This window comes from Mastigoproctus giganteus, chromosome 6 (assembly GCF_048544385.1).
Source record: "Mastigoproctus giganteus isolate SK-2022 chromosome 6, ASM4854438v1, whole genome shotgun sequence".
NCBI lineage: Eukaryota > Metazoa > Arthropoda > Arachnida > Uropygi > Thelyphonidae > Mastigoproctus > Mastigoproctus giganteus.
The window spans coordinates 89,470,065-89,488,642 of record NC_143580.1 but is presented as its reverse complement, the minus strand read 5'-3'; the positions used below and the strand labels follow the sequence as shown (position 1 = coordinate 89,488,642).

The 18,578-nt window shown below is 36.5% G+C and overlaps 1 protein-coding gene across 1 annotated transcript in view; it reads right to left on the bottom strand.

The window, feature by feature from the left end:
- LOC150084458 (cell adhesion molecule Dscam1-like) overlaps positions 1 to 18,578 on the bottom strand; it is a 435,843-nt gene that overhangs the window by 145,412 nt on the left and 271,853 nt on the right. Inside the window, exons 23-24 of the mRNA XM_090376242.1 lie at positions 17,239 to 17,391; positions 10,690 to 10,793 (exon numbers count right to left, since the gene is read on the bottom strand). Coding sequence (XP_090232368.1) covers positions 10,690 to 10,793; positions 17,239 to 17,391 — 257 coding nt within the window. The remainder of the gene's footprint in view (positions 1 to 10,689; positions 10,794 to 17,238; positions 17,392 to 18,578) is intronic.

Genomic DNA, 18,578 nt, shown 5'->3' with positions numbered 1-18,578 from the left:
CAACTCTTGAACTCTGTCAAAAATTCAGCCACTAAATACTTCTTAGTAATACTAGTGAATTTCGCCGATGCCTTTGACCTGCTCTGGTGGCCAAGTATACTTTGATTACTCAGAGAATTGCTTTCCAGCAATTCTGCATACAGGACTATCAGCACAACAGGAGTGTTACAGTCATAAATGCTTATCGACAAGTCTCCAGAAATATCTACAGAGGCTGCCCCCATGGCTCGGTCCTTGGCCCCATTTCTATGGAATGTGGTCATGGACGAGTTTCTGAACCCAGAACTGGGCCGTATTTCCACTCAAGCCTTCGCAGACCACCTGATTCTATAATCACAAGAAACTTCAGAGCTTCCCTGAAAACAACAGTCAATGAAGCCCTAACAAAACTACAAGATGGGCCGCCCTTCGTAAACTTCATATCCCCTGAGAAAACTACTTCAATTTTACCCAGAGGAACCCTTCAAATAAGCAGGCCGCCGCAGATTAAAATTTCTGGTAGAACCATCAAACTGGCAACTGAACTGAAGTACCTTGGGATAATTCTCGACCCCAAGCTCACGTTTTACCCGCATCTAGAGACTGCCTTCATCGAAAAATGTCAGGAACTACACCGCAATGGTAGCGAAGGTGAGCAGGTCTGACTGGGTCCTCAATCGCCGCTTGCTGCAAACGCTGTACAAAGCTGTATTCATTCCCGCTATAACCTACTGTGCAGGTGAACTTCAAAGGAAGCTCACCTCCATTCAGCATAATATCCTTCTCACTATCACCCGTGCCTATTTCACAGTAAATGTCACAGCGCTCCAAGTCCTGGCAGAAGTTCTACCTCTGGATCTGGAGGCAATTCGTAAAGGGAGCTCCCTACCACCACTCTCAATTTCACTACTGACCCAGCAACCACCATAAAAGAAGGGAAAAAAAACGTCTTGCAATCTATAATCTTAACGCCTGACAAAACAAATGAAATAACACTCCCAAAGGCTCCATCACTAAAAAATTCTTACCTGAAATAAACCAGATCTATCCTAAAGCTCCAGCATGGGAAAGCTCAGGTTTATACACCACTTTACTGATTACAGGCCATGGATCCATGAATCATAAACTTGCTTCTATGAATATCGTGGATAACCCTCTCTGTATTTGCGGTGAAAACGAAGATTGGGATCACCTATTCTATGTTTGCTCGCTCTACGAAGACCTGCGAACATGGGAGCACCTGGCTAAGATGCTCCCATATTTGCAGTTCGTTTTGCTCATCAAAAAATGTATGCTTTGCCTCAAGGAAATTAACATCTTGTGATCAAGATGTTAATTTCCTTCGCCCATGCATTCTATTCACCAGAAGAAGATCACTGGTACAGCGTCCTGGAACCGATGCACACTGATCGACATCCTCTTCTCAGATATTGAACATCACCGTTAGATTCGACTGTTTTAAACCCTACTGTGAATATCTTCACCTTGGGTCCTCTTCTTCCACTTTCCGCCTAGAGGGCGGAATACCACCCAACTTGCGGAGGATGCCTCCTCCTTACATCTTACTCTATCTATACCGCCTTTCCTTTACTCTGCAGTACATCCTCTACTCTATCTTATTTATTTATTTTTTTTTACTTGGTCCCTTTCCAGCCAGAGAATTATGGGCAGCCTGGATACCTCCTAGTGGTGTGTTCAGGCAACATGGGGACCTGTTGTCAAATGCCAGAACACACAACAGAATCCAACATAATACTTCATATATAACACACTTTCTGGCTTTCACAGTGATACTTTTTGTCTCCACAGAGTTTATATGGCGCAGATGTACCACTGGAGGCACCTTTCCCTTAACACTATGCACACTCTAAAGCGCTGATGCGCCGTAAAACTAAGAAAAATAGTTTTTACTTTTTTTTTTTTTTTTTTTTTTTTTTTGCGAAATTCAGCAGCACAGCGTTAGTTCATTTTACCCTTCATTGCAATAAGGGATAAAGTGAACATATCTTAGTTTTCATTTGGAACTACCTCAAACCACGCAAATTTACAGGGAAGAAATATAGTAATTCGGAAATCCATTATGGTTGTAATGCACGCATATAATATGCTTGGGCTAGCCAGTACCACTAAATGGTAATGCGCTTCCTTCTAATTTCAAAATTAGAGACCCAGGAGAGGCTTAGTATGATTACCACATGCAGGTATTGCATCAGGATTATTATTGTGGATAATCTGCGGTTTATAAACGAATTGCCATAATCTCAAAAAACAGATACCGAATGAATGAAAATATTTCTCTGATTTCATGAATCACTGTATATTGTTTAAAATTGTAATAAGTTAGATGATTGTTGAAGAATATTTATTTTTTTTTTTTTTTCGAATTCGAGGATGAAAATCATTGGTTTATTTTAATGTAATATATTTAGAGCGGCAGTGAAACTAATGCAGCATCTCGCATTCCATCGAGCCATACTTCATCATCGAGTGAAGGATTTTTAGAAAAAAAAAAAAAAAAACAACTTCTCTCCATTAGAGTACAATATTTTAAGAACTGATCTATGAGCTGCAACCCTATTTGTGACGCTGGACCTGGAAATTTTGTTCACTTAATCTAAGGAAATTTTCGCCTCTTCATTGGTTCCACTGAGAGTTTGGTTTTCTTATACAATTTCGGGACCTCAACTCTTTAACACCATAATAAATGAATAGGCCGCCGAATCCAACGTTAAAAGAATATTCTCTGCCGAATTCTGGCTTCTAAAATGGGCCAACAGCAAACTCCACCTTCCCCCAGCTCTCAGATCAACGCAGTTAGCAGAAGCTCTTTACCTACGCAGGCTCCGGTCCTACATCGGAGAAAGAACGCTGCTGTTCACCATCAAGATGGCCACCGGTAAAATTACAGAGCCGAACTTCTGGGATCATTGCTCTTGGCGCATTCCTCCCCCTTATCTCCGGTCTTCAGCACAGCTGCTAGCAAACCGTAACCGGCTAGTACTAACCGACAGATTCCTGCCAAAGCAAATGCTGCCCTCACTGCAAGCCATCGACGGGGACCTCCAAGAAGTGGTCAATAATAAAAAATACAGGAAGGGTAGCCTCGTCGAACTGAAAATGTAAAACTATGCTTTGTTAATAATCTGATTTATCTTTTTTCTCAAGTGTATCTCTTTTGTAAATATGTTTGTTAACCTCTGGCACCACCATGCCGTGACGGGACTAATTGTATGTCTGTCATTGCTGCAATTAAAGATTCTATTCTATAATGAAGGTCCAACAACAGATTATCAGTGATGAGAAGTTTTTTTTTTGCCACGTCAGTATCCTCTGCAGTGGATTTAATGAATAGGAAAACCCATTCACCAAACTCGATTTAATGTATAGGATATCGCTGGACCTTGGAGGTGGAGGCACTTTCAGTACTTCCACCTCCAAGCATAAAACTGAATGTCAAAAATTTCCCATACGCCATACCTATTGAAATCATATCTCCAAGCAGATAAAAACTTCAAAACATTATGAATAGTGTTTGCACCAAAAATTCTTTCTCATTTGGAATTCCCACTTATTACTCCAAAAAATACTAACACATAATAACAAGAACATTACATTCTAGATATCATTTCTCCAATCAGAAACTAACTCCCGATACAGAACAAAGTTTCTTTGGTTTAACTTGAAATACTACAATGTACTGTATCTGAAACTCTCGATATTAGGATAGTGTTTACTTGCTTAAGAAATCCACCACTGAAGTGTGGAAGGCGAAAACATTTTAAAATGACACGCCTGAGATGAAAGCAACAATTGCGCTTTCATCCTCTTCTTTAAATGATTTTATTACCTATTCAGTATATCAACCGTTCACCTTGCAAGTAGTGCTATATGGGTAGCTGTGGTTAGAATCCAATTGACCAAAAAATACAATTAATAATCGATACTTGTCAACTGGTTGATTGCAAACTCAGTCGATCTATGTGGCTGTTATATATATATATATATATATATATATATATATATATATAGTGTGTGTATACGATGTTCACTTCACTTTCAGTACATATACTGCAGAGGCTAACTGCACGAGCGTACAAAGTTTTAGATGTATTCGTCATTTAGGACAAGTATAACAGACGAGAACGTATTACTAAATCATTTGACCCTAGAAGCATTAAAGCAATTTACACATGAAATCAGGAAGAATTGGTATGGATTGGATCATTAAATCAGGCAGCTAACTAGATTACAATCCCAATCCACGGTCCTTTGTTACAATTAATTCCATTCCGACAGACAAATTACCGACGTCATAGCTCTTTCTTTCGTGGCCTGCCTCTAATGAATAGTTATGGCCAAGGTTTTAAAAAGGTGTTGGAGAAAATGGGATTTCAAGAACGGAATGATTTATTCTGCGGATCTAAATGGGAAAAAAAGAAAACTCAGGAGGAAATAACTCAATCTGAAACGTTCCACATATTTCATGGCACTTTTGGTTATTTTAGCTTCCTCTTGGAGAAGATTCAAAGCAATAAAATTGATCGCTATAAATTTTGAAGCAAGTTGACCGAAGGGAAAAAGGAAATGGAGTAAGGGGAAAAAAAGTTTATCTGTATATATCTTTGGAATTTTCGAAGCGAACAATGAAAATATAAAGTAATTGAAGAAAATAAATGTAAATAACGCATCTAAACATTTCAAATAACCTTAGAGCAGTGTTAATAAGCACTACGCAATTTCGAATGAAGTATTTGATTAATCGATAATTATTTTGGTTAATTCATTCGAAATTCGCAATTATAATTTTACACGTGTCTTCTGCAGCCGAGTGGTCAGGGGCAGGAGTGCAGTAGCACAAGCTCTTTGAGTAGACCGGGGTTCAAGCCACTAACTGCTAAATACGGTCGATCTGCCAACCCGCACTGGACTAGCGTGGTAGATTATGGTCCATTTCCCTCAAAGTGAATCGTTCAGGAGGCTTCCATCCTGCAGTGGATTGATAATGGCTACAGTTTACTTTTTTATTTTTTTACTTCATTTAAGCTTTTTAACTAATGTAAAATAAAGATATTTTAAAAAGAGTGTGGAAGAAACAGTTGTACACGCTTATTAAGCAATTATAGGAATCGTAATTTAAGCTAAATGTCGTCATAAAACAGACAGGAACAACCGTTTGTTAAATAGCGTTCAAGACATAACTTTCTCTTGTAAGATTCAATAACTTGCCATCACCTTCATAGATGGCGCCACCAACCAGACAAGTTTCTATATCCTATTTTATTTTTCGTATGAAAAGCAATTAAATTCTGAATTTCAGGGTTTCATTTCATTCTGTGTTAATCCTTATTATAAAAAAGAAAAAAATCCAACGAATATAACATTCCACATTATGGCTACACTCTGGAAAGGCTTATAGTTGAAATTAAAAAATCATTACATTTTAAGTATTAATACCAGACTGCTGGTCCAAGAGAAGGATCAAATAACACTTCATTTGGCTGTCAGTAGTCAGTTTATTGTTATCAATAGCGCACGTGTAAATGCTGCATTTTTCATGGCGTTAATCTGCTTTCCTAAATAGCACCATAGAAGCCAGTGAGATAATGCTTAGTGAATTGTAATATCTAAGTACATTACGATACTTTTATGTATATTGTTGCTATTTGAAATTGCGCACGTTTAAGGTTGCAGCTTGTTTTTTTTTTTTTTTTTTTTTTTCCTTGTGATAAACGGCATATTAATATAGTTGTTTTGTTATGGCCACTATTTTTTGGCCCATTCTGGTCTGAGTAGTCCATTCGACCTATTGTTGGGATGTGTTTGTCATTTTATGTATTATATTGTAATATACTATATATAGTTGTTTTTCAAAGCGTTAATGCATATTTTATTGTAATAAATAGTGTATCTTATCTGCTTTCTGTTCTTATCTTTTGTAAATTTTATTTCGGCAGTTAGTATTTTGTACTCATTTACAAAAATATTCTTGTATCTTCCATATCAGAGCCAATAAGGTATTTCTGCTCTCTAGGCAGCTGTACAGAAATGTTCTTCCCACTCCCTTTCTACCAATTAAATAAAATTGGAACTCGATTATGAAGATTAAACCTCCATTTTTTTCCTATTTTTACAAGGTAGATTTTATTCCTAATTCAATTAAGTTTTGAATAATTTTTATGATATTTTTACCATAATATCTTCACTGAAATTTTTTACATATATATTTGATCTTAAATGAGTTGATTTTTCATATCTTCCAGTCACTCTCCCACCATCTATTTTACTTATCTTCGCACTACTTTTCCTTAAAAAAAAACCTTTGTCTTGAACATGCCTGATTCAGGCATTATTCATCGTATATCCTCAGTCTCTGTTTAGCTGCAGTCCAGTCAAATTGGTTCTAAGACAACGTAGCTTATCTTGGAATCTATGGGATAATCATTTTTGATTAATAGTATACAAATCATACCTCGCATGGTATTAGTCTGTCTGTGTTAGTTATCGAATCATCCTTGGAGAACACTAGGGAGTCGGACTTATTCCATGTTTTTTTCGGATCCGCTAGAGGTGGATGGATATTACCTTATTGCAAACCTTAACTTTCTACTGTGGCATTTCTTTAACGAACTTTAATTTGGCCCAATGAATGGATTCAAAAAATAGAATACAGAATCCTTGCCAGTGTTATGTAGATATATTGCGGTGAGTTGGTATTCTCTTTAATTCATTTTGCGCATCAATTCAAGTTATAAATATCCACGCGATATGCTCCTGTTTCTCTTCAAAGATCATAGTAATTGATAGCCTGCCTTCGCTTCAAACAGATATACGGTGGCTCGAATTCACCTATTTACTTCCAAAAATGGTACGATACCAATACCCTCTCTTTCATTACAGTAGAATACCCTCCCACAGTTTGTCTTGTTTCTTTTGAAACAGCAACCTACATTTGAAAATTTTCTCCTGAGGATGCATTGTAGTTTACTGATTATTTGAATTCATGACAAGGTTTTTTTTTTTTTCCTCTGGAGCAAAACAAATTAGACAGTACTGGCTTCAAAGAAGCATATATGAGCCAGGAACCTAATGTGCAGTATGCTCCTTCAGTGGACCCAATGAAGAATTTCTTTCATCTCTTCACACTCCTTTCCTCCACACTCCTTTCGGTCTAATGAAGAGTTGGTAAGATGAATTCGGAAGGATTTCATACTTAAGTGAGAAATTTACAAAGATGACTGGTGCCACGAAAGTGCAAGAGGGAGTCTGTGGGACCACAAATTAGAGTGCTTCTGCAGGATTGAAAGTCTTATAGATGAAATTAAAAAATAACTATGTCAAATGTAAATACATGGCAGGCTCTCAAATGCCATTGCAGTAACTTTTAGGTAACCAGGTCACCCACATACAAAGGCGGAGTTCAAAAACTTCTGGATACTTACAAAGGAATGATGTCGTATGTCGCTGAAACTTCATTTCTTGCATTTAGACTTTTCCGTGAAAACCTTGGCACGATGAGTGGCAAGGAGGTAGGATGATGCCATCAAGACATTGGCAATGGAAAATCGCTACGAAGATTTCTGGACGAACGTATGTTGTCAGACTACTGTTGAATTTTGCACCGCGATATTCTGGACAAAGTGTGCCAAGAGAAATCAGTAGCAAAATTTAAATTGTGCATATCTCTCTTTTTTTTTTTTAATGTCATTTTAACTATTTACATAAAGGCGTATTGGGCGCAAACTGTAAAAGTAATTAAAATGTAATTATAACGTTTCCTGTGTTTTGTAATGAAATCGTCTTGATTGCTTGTACTGGTATTATCACCCATCGTATTAGAACAACCTAACATGCTAGGAGGAAAAAAACAAGATCATATTTGAAATCGGCAATCACAGCTGGTTTAGAAAAGCGTTTAGAGTATTGTTGGCCAGTGTTTTTATCTTCTCTTACCAGAGAATTTTATCTTCAACTACAAGATTGTCCAGATAATTTTACGATGAAAATTTAGTTAACTTTAGTCCTTTTAAAATTAAGTACTGTGTTTTTCATGCAAAAACGAATCTGACTTTCGATAACAGTGCGATTTCTTATTGGGATCATCCTGACTTTTAATCTCTCTCTCTCTCTCTCTTGGCATAAACATATCAGAAATAGTTCTTTCGCAGATGAAGTTCGGTTTTCTTCTTGGTTCTAGGAGTTACTTTTATTCAAAACTGTTTACTCTGTAGAAATCATAAACTGCCCCATCATGGAATACTGGATTGGCGCTCCTAAAATCTCGTTTTATTCTCCTGAATTCTCTCTGAAAGAGCGTAAGCGGATAATTATTGAACCTCCCTTACAAATTCTCTCGACGTTGTCTCATAGACGTTTACGATGCTTCTTTCTATAGATACTTTCATGGGTACTGTTCTGAATTCGCGCATACAATTCCACTGCTCTCTTCTAAATCAGTTATTGTTGTTGGGTTTTAAGCCCATCAGGGACCTTGGATCATATTGTGCTGTATGTATTATATCTCACATTTGCATGTATTCTGTATTCGAGTTACCCGTTTGCTGTACAAAAATACGAATTTCCAGGAGGAAAAAAAAAAAACATACGATTCTCACCTGAGACGGACTAATTCAGCCACGGATTAAAAAAAACATTCCATGAAAATGTCTCTCTATTTTCGGGATTTCAGCCGTAATTCCTTTTCCACTTCCCCACCCCATGTGAAACGGATTGTACTTATGAGCACTGTGCTGTCCTCGAGGTTGCTTAAACCAGTTTGAACAAATAGTTTAACTGGTCAACATTCATTCACTGTCTGACTTCAAGATAAAACTAGCATTTGCACTTCCTCATTTATGCCTTTTACTTCTGTTCTACCCTTGAGTGTAGCACCATGGATATAATCACCGTTATTTCCACAAAAGTTGAGAAATGTTCGGGTTCCTATCCAGTCAAAGACGCGACGATTTTTTTGTTTTCTTCCCAGCAACCAGGCAAATTGTGGCCTCACCCACACCTAGAGTACTGTGTACACGTCTGGAGGCTTCATTTTAGGAAGAATGTAGAGTTGCTAGAACGAGAACAAAGAAAGGCAACAAGATTGGTGAGGGGAACAAAGGTGTACTATTACCAAGAAAGGCTTAAGTTCTGCAAATTGTTGCGCCTGGAGAGTGGCACCTGCGAGGTGATCTGATTGAGGTGTATAAAGCATTGAATGGGTTGAGCAAGCTGAATGCTGATGGGATTCTTCCTCTTGCTCAGATTAAGAACCTGAGGGGGTACAGATTCTAACTGAGGAAAGACAGTTGAAGAATAGATGCGCGGAAATTTGCATTTAGCCAGAGGGGTAGTTGATGGGTGGAACAGACTTCCCTCTTTGTTGTAGAATTTAATAATCTACATAAATTTAAGGCTGAGCTGGACAGGCATTTGGAACGAATGGAGGGGTGAAATGAGAGGCGGTTTTTTATTTTTTTTTTTTGCTGATCAACAATGTTGTAAAACAATGCTGCATAAGCTTGCTTTCTTGCATCGTATGCCTGTGCTAATTGAGAACAGAGGACATGTAATTTTGAAAAAAAAAAAAATACTATCGTGTCGCATCATAGCCTTGATAGCTTGTGCACTTAATGCACACAATCTTCTGTTCTCTTAAAAAATCTTCCTTCGCGTGTATTTTAAAAATTAACATTTATGAAAATTCAAGTTTAATATCCGTAATTACAATGAAAAGTACATAAATAAATGTAATACATTGAATTAAAGTACAGTAATTTTGTACAGATACACGTATCAAAGTATTGTAGGTTTTTAAATGTTTCGTGTTTGCCGTTTTCATAAAACAAATCCTGAATTTTCCATCCCGATTATCACACTTTTGATGGCTGAGTGAAAGATTTAATCTAACTTTTTTAAACTAATTATCGAATTTAAAAACTAATCACAATCAGGTAATAAAAGAGTAAAAAAAAATTAAATTTAAATCAAACACAACTTAAAATTAAAACACCAGTGACATTCAGTAAACTCCATCCCACTTAAGCATAGGTGTGTTTCAGTACTTTTAGAACAGGGTCTTCTCATTTACTTTGACATGAAGGGATCAGAAAAATGAGCACCATTCAGATGGCTGGGTTTCAGTATGAAATACGAGAATGAAATATATTTGTCATTGAAGTCTGAGTACTGTTGTTAAATTACATTCAGTATTTATTACCTTCAGTTGTACTTTTTCAAAGTATATGCCATATTTTAATCAAGCTGTAAATTGCAAACAAATTCTTTAATTAGTGTACTACTTGTTTTTATTAATTCAGATGACATGCTGGTTTTTCCTACCAACTGAGAAAAACTAACAAGATGTATACAAAGCAATGTTTCTGTACTGGAATATACCCGAAATAAAAATCAGTTGTTTTTATCATACTATTTCTGATTTATAGCTCATCTTGACAACTAAGATTTTATCTTTAATATTCTTTAATATGAAAATAAATTTTTCTGAAATATTGATATCATCGTGACAGTTTGGGAGGGGGAGATAATAAAAACAGAATAATAGAATTGCGAAGTATATTTCTTAATATTTTACATTTATAATAATTAAATTATTGGCTTTATATCGAGATAATTATCCTTATTATCTTCTGAAGATGTTTCATTCTCCAAAATAACGAGTTTAAACGTAAAAGTTACGTTAATTTTATAACTTACTCTTATCGATAACGTTGTCCTGCACTCCTCATCATCCACTACACATTTAGGAGTTGGTACTGTAGTATAAGGCTCTGCATACTCATGGTTTTCTTCGTTGTGGTCTAATAAAATGTAATTAATTTTTGTTGCATTAGATCCGTTATATTTAGTATAACGAAAAGTTTATCAACTACTTCAAAGAATAGCAATAGTTCCATAAAATTGTAATTAAAACAAGTTATGATGTTTAGAACAAGTATGGCATTAGTTGCCTCGACGCTTATCCCAAACAGTCCACCAAGTGCTTACTCATCCATTCATTGCATCTACAGAAGAGACCATTGTAACACAATTTACAGCATCCGATTTTTAACAGAGGGGACGATGAAATTCTTATATTTTTCTGTTATGACAATGCCAGAATACGAATTACGATCTCTTTCATAAAAAATTTAGTCCACTTTCTCAAGAATTAATCTACTAGATGTAAAATGGTTGGATCCTTTTATGTTTAAAAAAATATTTCGAAAACTTACCTGCAGTTTTTTTTTTTAAATTACTTTCATGATTAGTATAAATTTTATCGATACTCATATTTGTGTTATTATTTATTTAAAATTATTATACAGTCTTAATTTGCTCGCATCATTGTATATTTGTAATTCTTACAATAAACGCTGAGATTTATAAATCAATTCCTTCAAAAAAAAAAAAGCCTTCGAATAAACAGAAATTTAAAAAAACAAACTGCGTTTTCAATTGCTGTTTCCTTATTTTGCCTACCGATAGATTTAGATCAGTAAATAAAACATATCGTCTCACTAGCTGGCCCCAGTTTTCACGGTTAGATGAAAGTAAAATACAATGTATCAAATAAGGGTTAGACTTTTTTTGTGATTTGTTGGGACAGGCGCTAAGACGATGAGGCGTTTCCCTGTATTGAAATACCAAACTCGCTGGCACTGCCATCACTTGAAATAGTTCTGTTCCGGCCAAGGAAATATTAATTCGATCTAAAGACGAGAATCAAACTGAAACCTTTCTGGACTGGAGGCAAGTGGCGTAGCTACTATACTGCTCGGAATGCTTATCAGTTATAATGTTTATATATAATTTTAACTTGCAGCTTAGTCAGTGCACAGAAACAGCTCGCAGAACTTTGTAAAGTTGTGTGCTAGTGTACAGCAGCATGATTTGTCTAGCATGAGATGCACTGATCATGTGTGCAAATGTATGCAGAATGTCAGTTGAGAGTTTCCTTGTGATTCATAAGCATGTCTCAAGTTTCATAGAAAAGGAAGAGATCCAAATAAATCGATATTTACATGCGAACTGAAAGAATGGCTGGTTATTTTTCATTAATGACACAACTGGACACTTAATGTTTATTCTCTCTGACACAAGATCTGTAATAGTAGTCAGATGATGTTTGCTTGCAGCAATAAACTTGAAATCACCTTTAGAAACACGAACGGACAGTTACAAAGTACAATCAAAAATGCACAATAAAAAAGAATGTTTTGTAGCAAATGGAAAAACACTATACAAGAATTTAGGAAGACAACCTCGTGTAAGATTTATCGAATAAGTAATGTACACCATACGTCAGGGCTAATGAGAATGAATGCTAGCGTTATTTAATGGGGACAATAAGGAATGGATGATAAAACAACCAATTTTAAGATTCAAGATTGTGTAATATTAATTATTTCTTTTGGTATCAACTGAATTTGTTTGTTACAAACAAACACTTCCCTTTATAAATGACTTATTTAAATACCATTGATGATGCAGGATTCTAACTTTTCAGGAACATAGATGTTTATGAACTTCCTCTTCCAGCATGCCGAAGTCTTATCATGCTTTGCTAAGCGTACAGCATGCTTTAATGTTTTTAAGATAGGTCTATGTTTGTCTACTAACTGAACCTCTGCCCCTGACATTACGGAACAATTAACCACAGAATTTGTCAGTTGTATGGTATTTAATTAAACAATTGTCATGTTGAAATCTTGAGAAAGGTGGAGTTAGTACGATGAGTCGAAGAGTAGTTTCATATCAAACTCTTAGAGCTCCTGAAAGCTATTTATTCTTTGTCCTCATAGCAATGGGAGGAGATGCACTGATACTGGTCTGCATACTAAGAAGATCTAGATGATAGATTGATAACCTTGACACACCAATAAGCAATTTAAAATGCCAATGATTTATGAAACAACTGTTAAAATGGAAAACAGCCCACAGTGTTGCGATTTACTTTACGATTTGGTTTTATTTGCAGTAAGAGGAGATCTCTCAGATAAAGTATGTTTGCTATTTGTCACTCATTTATAAAGATCCGGATTCGAAGACGAGAAATAAACACTTTAAGTACAGTTAGCATTAGTAGAGGCATATTATGCAAGAAAGCAAGCTTATGCCGCATCAGCCAAAAAAAAAAAAAAAAAAAAAAAAAAAACACTCCCATTTCACCCCTCCGTTCGTTCGAAATACCTGTCCAGCTGAGCCTTAAATTTATTTAGGCTATCAACTTCCACAACAAGGGATGGAAGTCTGTTCCACCAATCAACTACCCGCTGGCTAAAGGCACATTTCCGCACATCTATCCTACATCTGTCTTTCCTCAATTTGAATTTGTGCCCTCTCAGGTGATTATTCTGAGCAAGAGGAAGAATCCCATCGGCAATGAGCAAGCTCAAACCGTTCAAGGCTTTATACACCTCTATCAGATTACCTCGCCGGTGCCTAGTCTCTGCCGACCGGGCTAGCCGAGTGGGTAAAGTACCTGCCCGGCAACCCAATGGTCGCGGGTTCGATTCTCGCCTCGGGCTTGAATCAAAGTACTGCAAAAACCTTGGGAGGTGCAATATGGCCACAGAAGCCGATGCGCCAACAACTACCAAATCAAAGCCTAGTCTCTAGACACTGTAATTTGCAAAACTGAAGCCTTTCTTTGTAAGCAACCCTTTGTTCCATTCACTAATCGTGTTGCTCTTCCCTGTACTCGTTCCAGCAGCCCTACACCCTTCTTGAAATGAGGCCTCCAGAACTGTATACAGTACTCAAGGTGTGGCCTGACCATTGCCTTATACAAAGGGAATAATCACTTCCTTATCTCTGCTAAAAAAACAAAATTCCTGTATATCATTGACAAGACACCATGAGACACCATGCTCAACCTTTCCAGATCCTGTTGCAGCAGCTTAGCGCCAGTAGTGTCCTTAACAACCTTGCCAACCTTTGTATCGTCTGCAAACTTGGACATTAAGCTTGATATACCATCACCAGTATCAGTTATAAATACAGAAAACAATAATGGACCCAACACTGAACTCTGAGGGACTCCACTAATAACATTAGTCCACGCTGAGCAGTATCTATTGATTACCACTCTGCCTTCTCCCCCTCAACCATCCCTTTATCCATAGCAGCAATTTGCCTCCAATGCCATACTGCTCCAATTTGTGCAGCAATCTTCCATGTGCAACAGTGTCAAAATCCTTTCTAAGATCCAAATAGATAATATCAAAGTTATTCCCTGCATCCAGTTCTTTTGTGACTGCATCATAGTATGCAATCAAATTGGTCAGGCAAGACTTCCCCTTAACAAAACCATGCTGTGTCCGAGCTATAACTGAAGTCTTGTCTAGATGATCCTGCAGTGCTTCTTTAAGCAGTGCCTCCATTAATTTTCCTGGAACAGAAGTTAAACTCACAGGTCTGTAATTACTTGTGTCGGCCTTTGATCCTCCTTTGTGAATTGGGGTCACATTTGGACATCTCCAGTCTATGGGTACCTCCCCTGAGTCCAAAGAAGCTCTCATAATTATGGCTAAGGGTTTGCTTACTTCCTTTGCTGTCTCCTTTAATATAACTGGATAGATCCCATCCACCCCGGGTGCCTTTTTAATGTTTAACTTCAACAATTTCTCCTCCACTTTCCTCTCAGTTATTACAAAATCATCTAGCTCACTGCTAGATTTTACTTCACCTCTGGCATTCCCCATCCTGAATAACTCATGTGTGAATGTAGATGAAAAATACTCCTTTAGTTTGTTAGCCACCTGAGCAGGATCCTCAACTGTTGAATGATCAATATCCAGTGGACCAATCTGATTCATCCCTTTCCTTCTAGAGTTTACATAGGTAAAGAACTCTTTTCTGTTTTTCTTTGCATCCTTTGCCAAGGATTTCTCATCTGCCTTTGCCTGCCTAATCTCTTTTGTGACTTGGTTACAGACCAGCTTATATCTATCATAGGCTTCCATGTCACACATTAATTTATATGTATCCCATGCATTTTTCTTCTCTGCCATATGTCTCATTAGTTCATCTGACATTCATTTAGACCTAAACCTTGAAATATTTCTTAATTGGTATTTAAAGCTTAGTAGCTTCCAAAATAAGTTCTTTGAATGCTTCCTATTTTGAATTTGCTGTTGGTAACATCAGTTGGTCCCACTGTATAGAATTTAAATACTGTCTCAGACCATCGTTGTCGCCTTTTCGAAAGCAAAAACCCTTCCCTTTACCCCTGATAGTAGTTACCTCTTTGTGTAAATCCCACTTCAGCACACTGTGATCACTGCCACCTAGTGTTTCATTTATCTGCAGATTCTTAATGCATGAAGAATCACTACTGATAATCAAATCAAGAGTATTACTCCCTCTAGCTGCCTCCCGAACATGCTGATGTAGAAAACAATCATCCAATAAATCCACAAAAGCCTTGCTAATGTGTGAGTAACCAACCCACAAATCCCAGTCAATATCTTGGAAATTATAAGACTTAAGACTCCAATTTACTGGCCTACTCTATTTCCCTGTACAGTTTCTTATTATACTCATCAGAGTCATTAGGCCTATAGCACACTCCTACTCTCAATTTTGATCTCCAAATGCTTATGTCACACCAAACTGACTAGACACTGCACTGTCCAGCGATGCCGACTGGCTTCACTTCCTTGGATTTTGTGTTTCTTACCTAATAGCATAACCCTTCAGATATCAGATTGGGATCAGATATCAGACAGAGACGTGGTGTCACGTCTCTGATATCCCAACAATATCTGCCTTTGATGTTTTGACCAACACCTCAAATTCATGAAATTTATTTACCAAACTCCTAGCATTGGTGTACACGCAAGTATACATGCACCTGTTTCTATTCTTAGCTACCCTAACACAACCCATGTGTTTACTTGTACCGCAATGACTCCCAGCAGTCTCTGAAATATCCTGCATCTTGTTTTTCAGGCTTCTGCTCATTCCAATAGAAGCAGTGCAAGAATCACTTTCACCTCTGCCAGTGGCTACTGTTAATCTATTAGTCCTTGTCTCCCCCAAAGCTAGCAGTTTTCCGACCCACCTAACACTGCCTCGATGGTAAGGCTGTTATTAGATTGTATAACAGTTAGGGCTGTTATTAAATTTAATCATTAGACCGATTTTCCCGAGTGATTTTTCGAGTCTGAAAACTTTTAAACCCGAATTAATTGAAAGCCATTTCTCCGAAAAAAGTTATAATAAATTAAATATGAGAAAACACGTTATTTTATTTCACCAAGAATGTACTGTAGATGCAGTTGCTGAAGGCACTTGTTTTGTTGTATTACTTGCAGGGCTGAACTTGAAGGAAGTGTGTGAACAATGTACGAATAAAAATAAAATAAGGGAGAGAAAGAGAAGCAAGGAGGAAAAAAAACAGGGGGAAATAGAATGGTAAGAAATAATGGAGGAAAAGAGATAAAAGGGGGAAGAGAGAGAAGACAAAAGAGCGGACGGGTAAAACAAAATTGTTATTAGCTTAACACAAAATATATAAATTTAATCAATAAAGGATGTTGCTGTAAACGTCGCAACCCCGACTTCTTCATCAGGATTAACCGCCGGAATTGCAAGAAATAACTTTGTATATTTTATATTACCCAATATAGATATTGTATTGCTATGTTATGGTTGTTTACCCTTCTAGCGTTTGATTGCTGTCTAGAGGTGGATGTAACTTTTACTTTACCTAAATTAAATAAATAAATAAAAAACTGCAAAGTCGTGTCAATAAGGGTTAAAACGAGTTATACGTATAAAATACAGTATAGTTAAGCACACAGATCATCAACGTATCTAAATAACAGAATATTTTGTGGGAAAGATATATTTCAGACCAAAAATATATATATATTTAAATTTAGATATAAAGATATAGATATTTAGACACTTTGATCTCTGCGTGCTTGAACTGTACAAATTTTCTTCAAAGAATTTGGCCACTAAGCGACACGAGGACTGGCGTTGTTTTGCTGTTGGCATACACAGCTCTCTGTGAAAAACTTTGGTATTTTTTCCGAATTGCTGTTTATCGATTCGTGCCATTTGACAGTACTGAACTGGTATCAATTTATTAACCGGTTTTTCCTCTCCTGCTCAATAGCAATAATTTACAGAAACGTTGCAGCTTCCATCTAAATCACCCTCTTAAAGCCAATCTTAATATAAATTCTTTTGAATTTATTCTTAAAGTCTAGCGACTATTTATTTCTAAAGAAGCACAGAGAAGCAAATACCTACTGCGATGGCAGCTAGATGAGATAGCCATTTGTTTTCTGGTCGGAGAAGAGTAGTAAGAAGTTTTTCCATAGCCATCCGATTCTTTAATATCCTTTTGAGGAAATTCGAATAACCCCACATTTTCGCAGGTCCTAGGTTTACGTCCTTGACTATCTGAAAATGAAACAACAGTAGAAATAAAATATTAACCCCTTTTTCTCAACAGCAGTATTCCAAGAAGTTAGGTAATGCATTTAAAGAGTTGTATTTCTGCGCGTTCAATTATCAAAATCCTACATCACGGTTTAGAAACTTCTGTACTGTACTGAAGAAGTTGTAACCAAAACTTCAAGTTATAGAGACCCATGAGTTCAGATTTTTGAGGCCATTCTTTTAAAGAGGAGGTGGAAGAATTACGCAGGAGAATTGGTTAATCTATCACTGTAAAATCAGGTACACGATCCCTAAGAATATTCTAAATAAGTCTTGAAATTTTAAATGATGGGAGTTGTTTCTAAATTTTTAGTGGCGTCTCTTTTCTTCTACTTTATTTTCTCAAATGCTGGTTCACTTTTGCTGTATTATAAAACAAGTAATTTCTCTGTTTTTTTTGTTAAGAGCCTTCATATACCTTTTTAAAATTAACGCATCGGCCAAAGAGTTCATTCTCTCAAAGAAGAGAAAGTGTCCTCCCTTAATTTCCATGTGGCCCGGCAACATGAATACTTTTGAAAATACCTGTGAAAACTTTATTACGCCATTTAAAATTAGTTCGCTTCTTGAGGTGGCCTTTTCTTCTCGCTTTTTGAAAATATTCCATTTTATGACTAATTAAACGACGCATTCTTGAAAAGTATTCCTTCAATAACGAGAATGTCAGTTCAAACTTTATGATCTCTGGAAAACCTTTTGTATAAAATAATTGTAAAAGAAGAGCCATTAAAGTTTTTCTGTGCTTTAGAAAAAGAAACAAACCATAAAATGAAACCTTTTCAGAGAAATTCGGTTCTAAGGCTCAACTGTTTTGCTTTCACTGTTTTCTACTCTTTTGTCACTAAGTTCACAGCTCCAACATCATTGTGAGCAAACTCTAAAAACATTTCACGCACGAGTGCATCAGCTCCAGTGAGTTGTATATATTCACGCATGTGTTGGTGAATTGGAGAGAGATGAATTAATAATAAATCAGGAGTTCGTAATATCTGTGAAATGTTAACATATAAATTGAAAATACTGCTTATATGGGGGTGTAACAATTTACAAAAATGCTTCAACAAACAACAGAACAAATTACAGATCACCTAACTTTCTTAAATATATATATATATATATATATATATATATATATAAAATGAATTTAC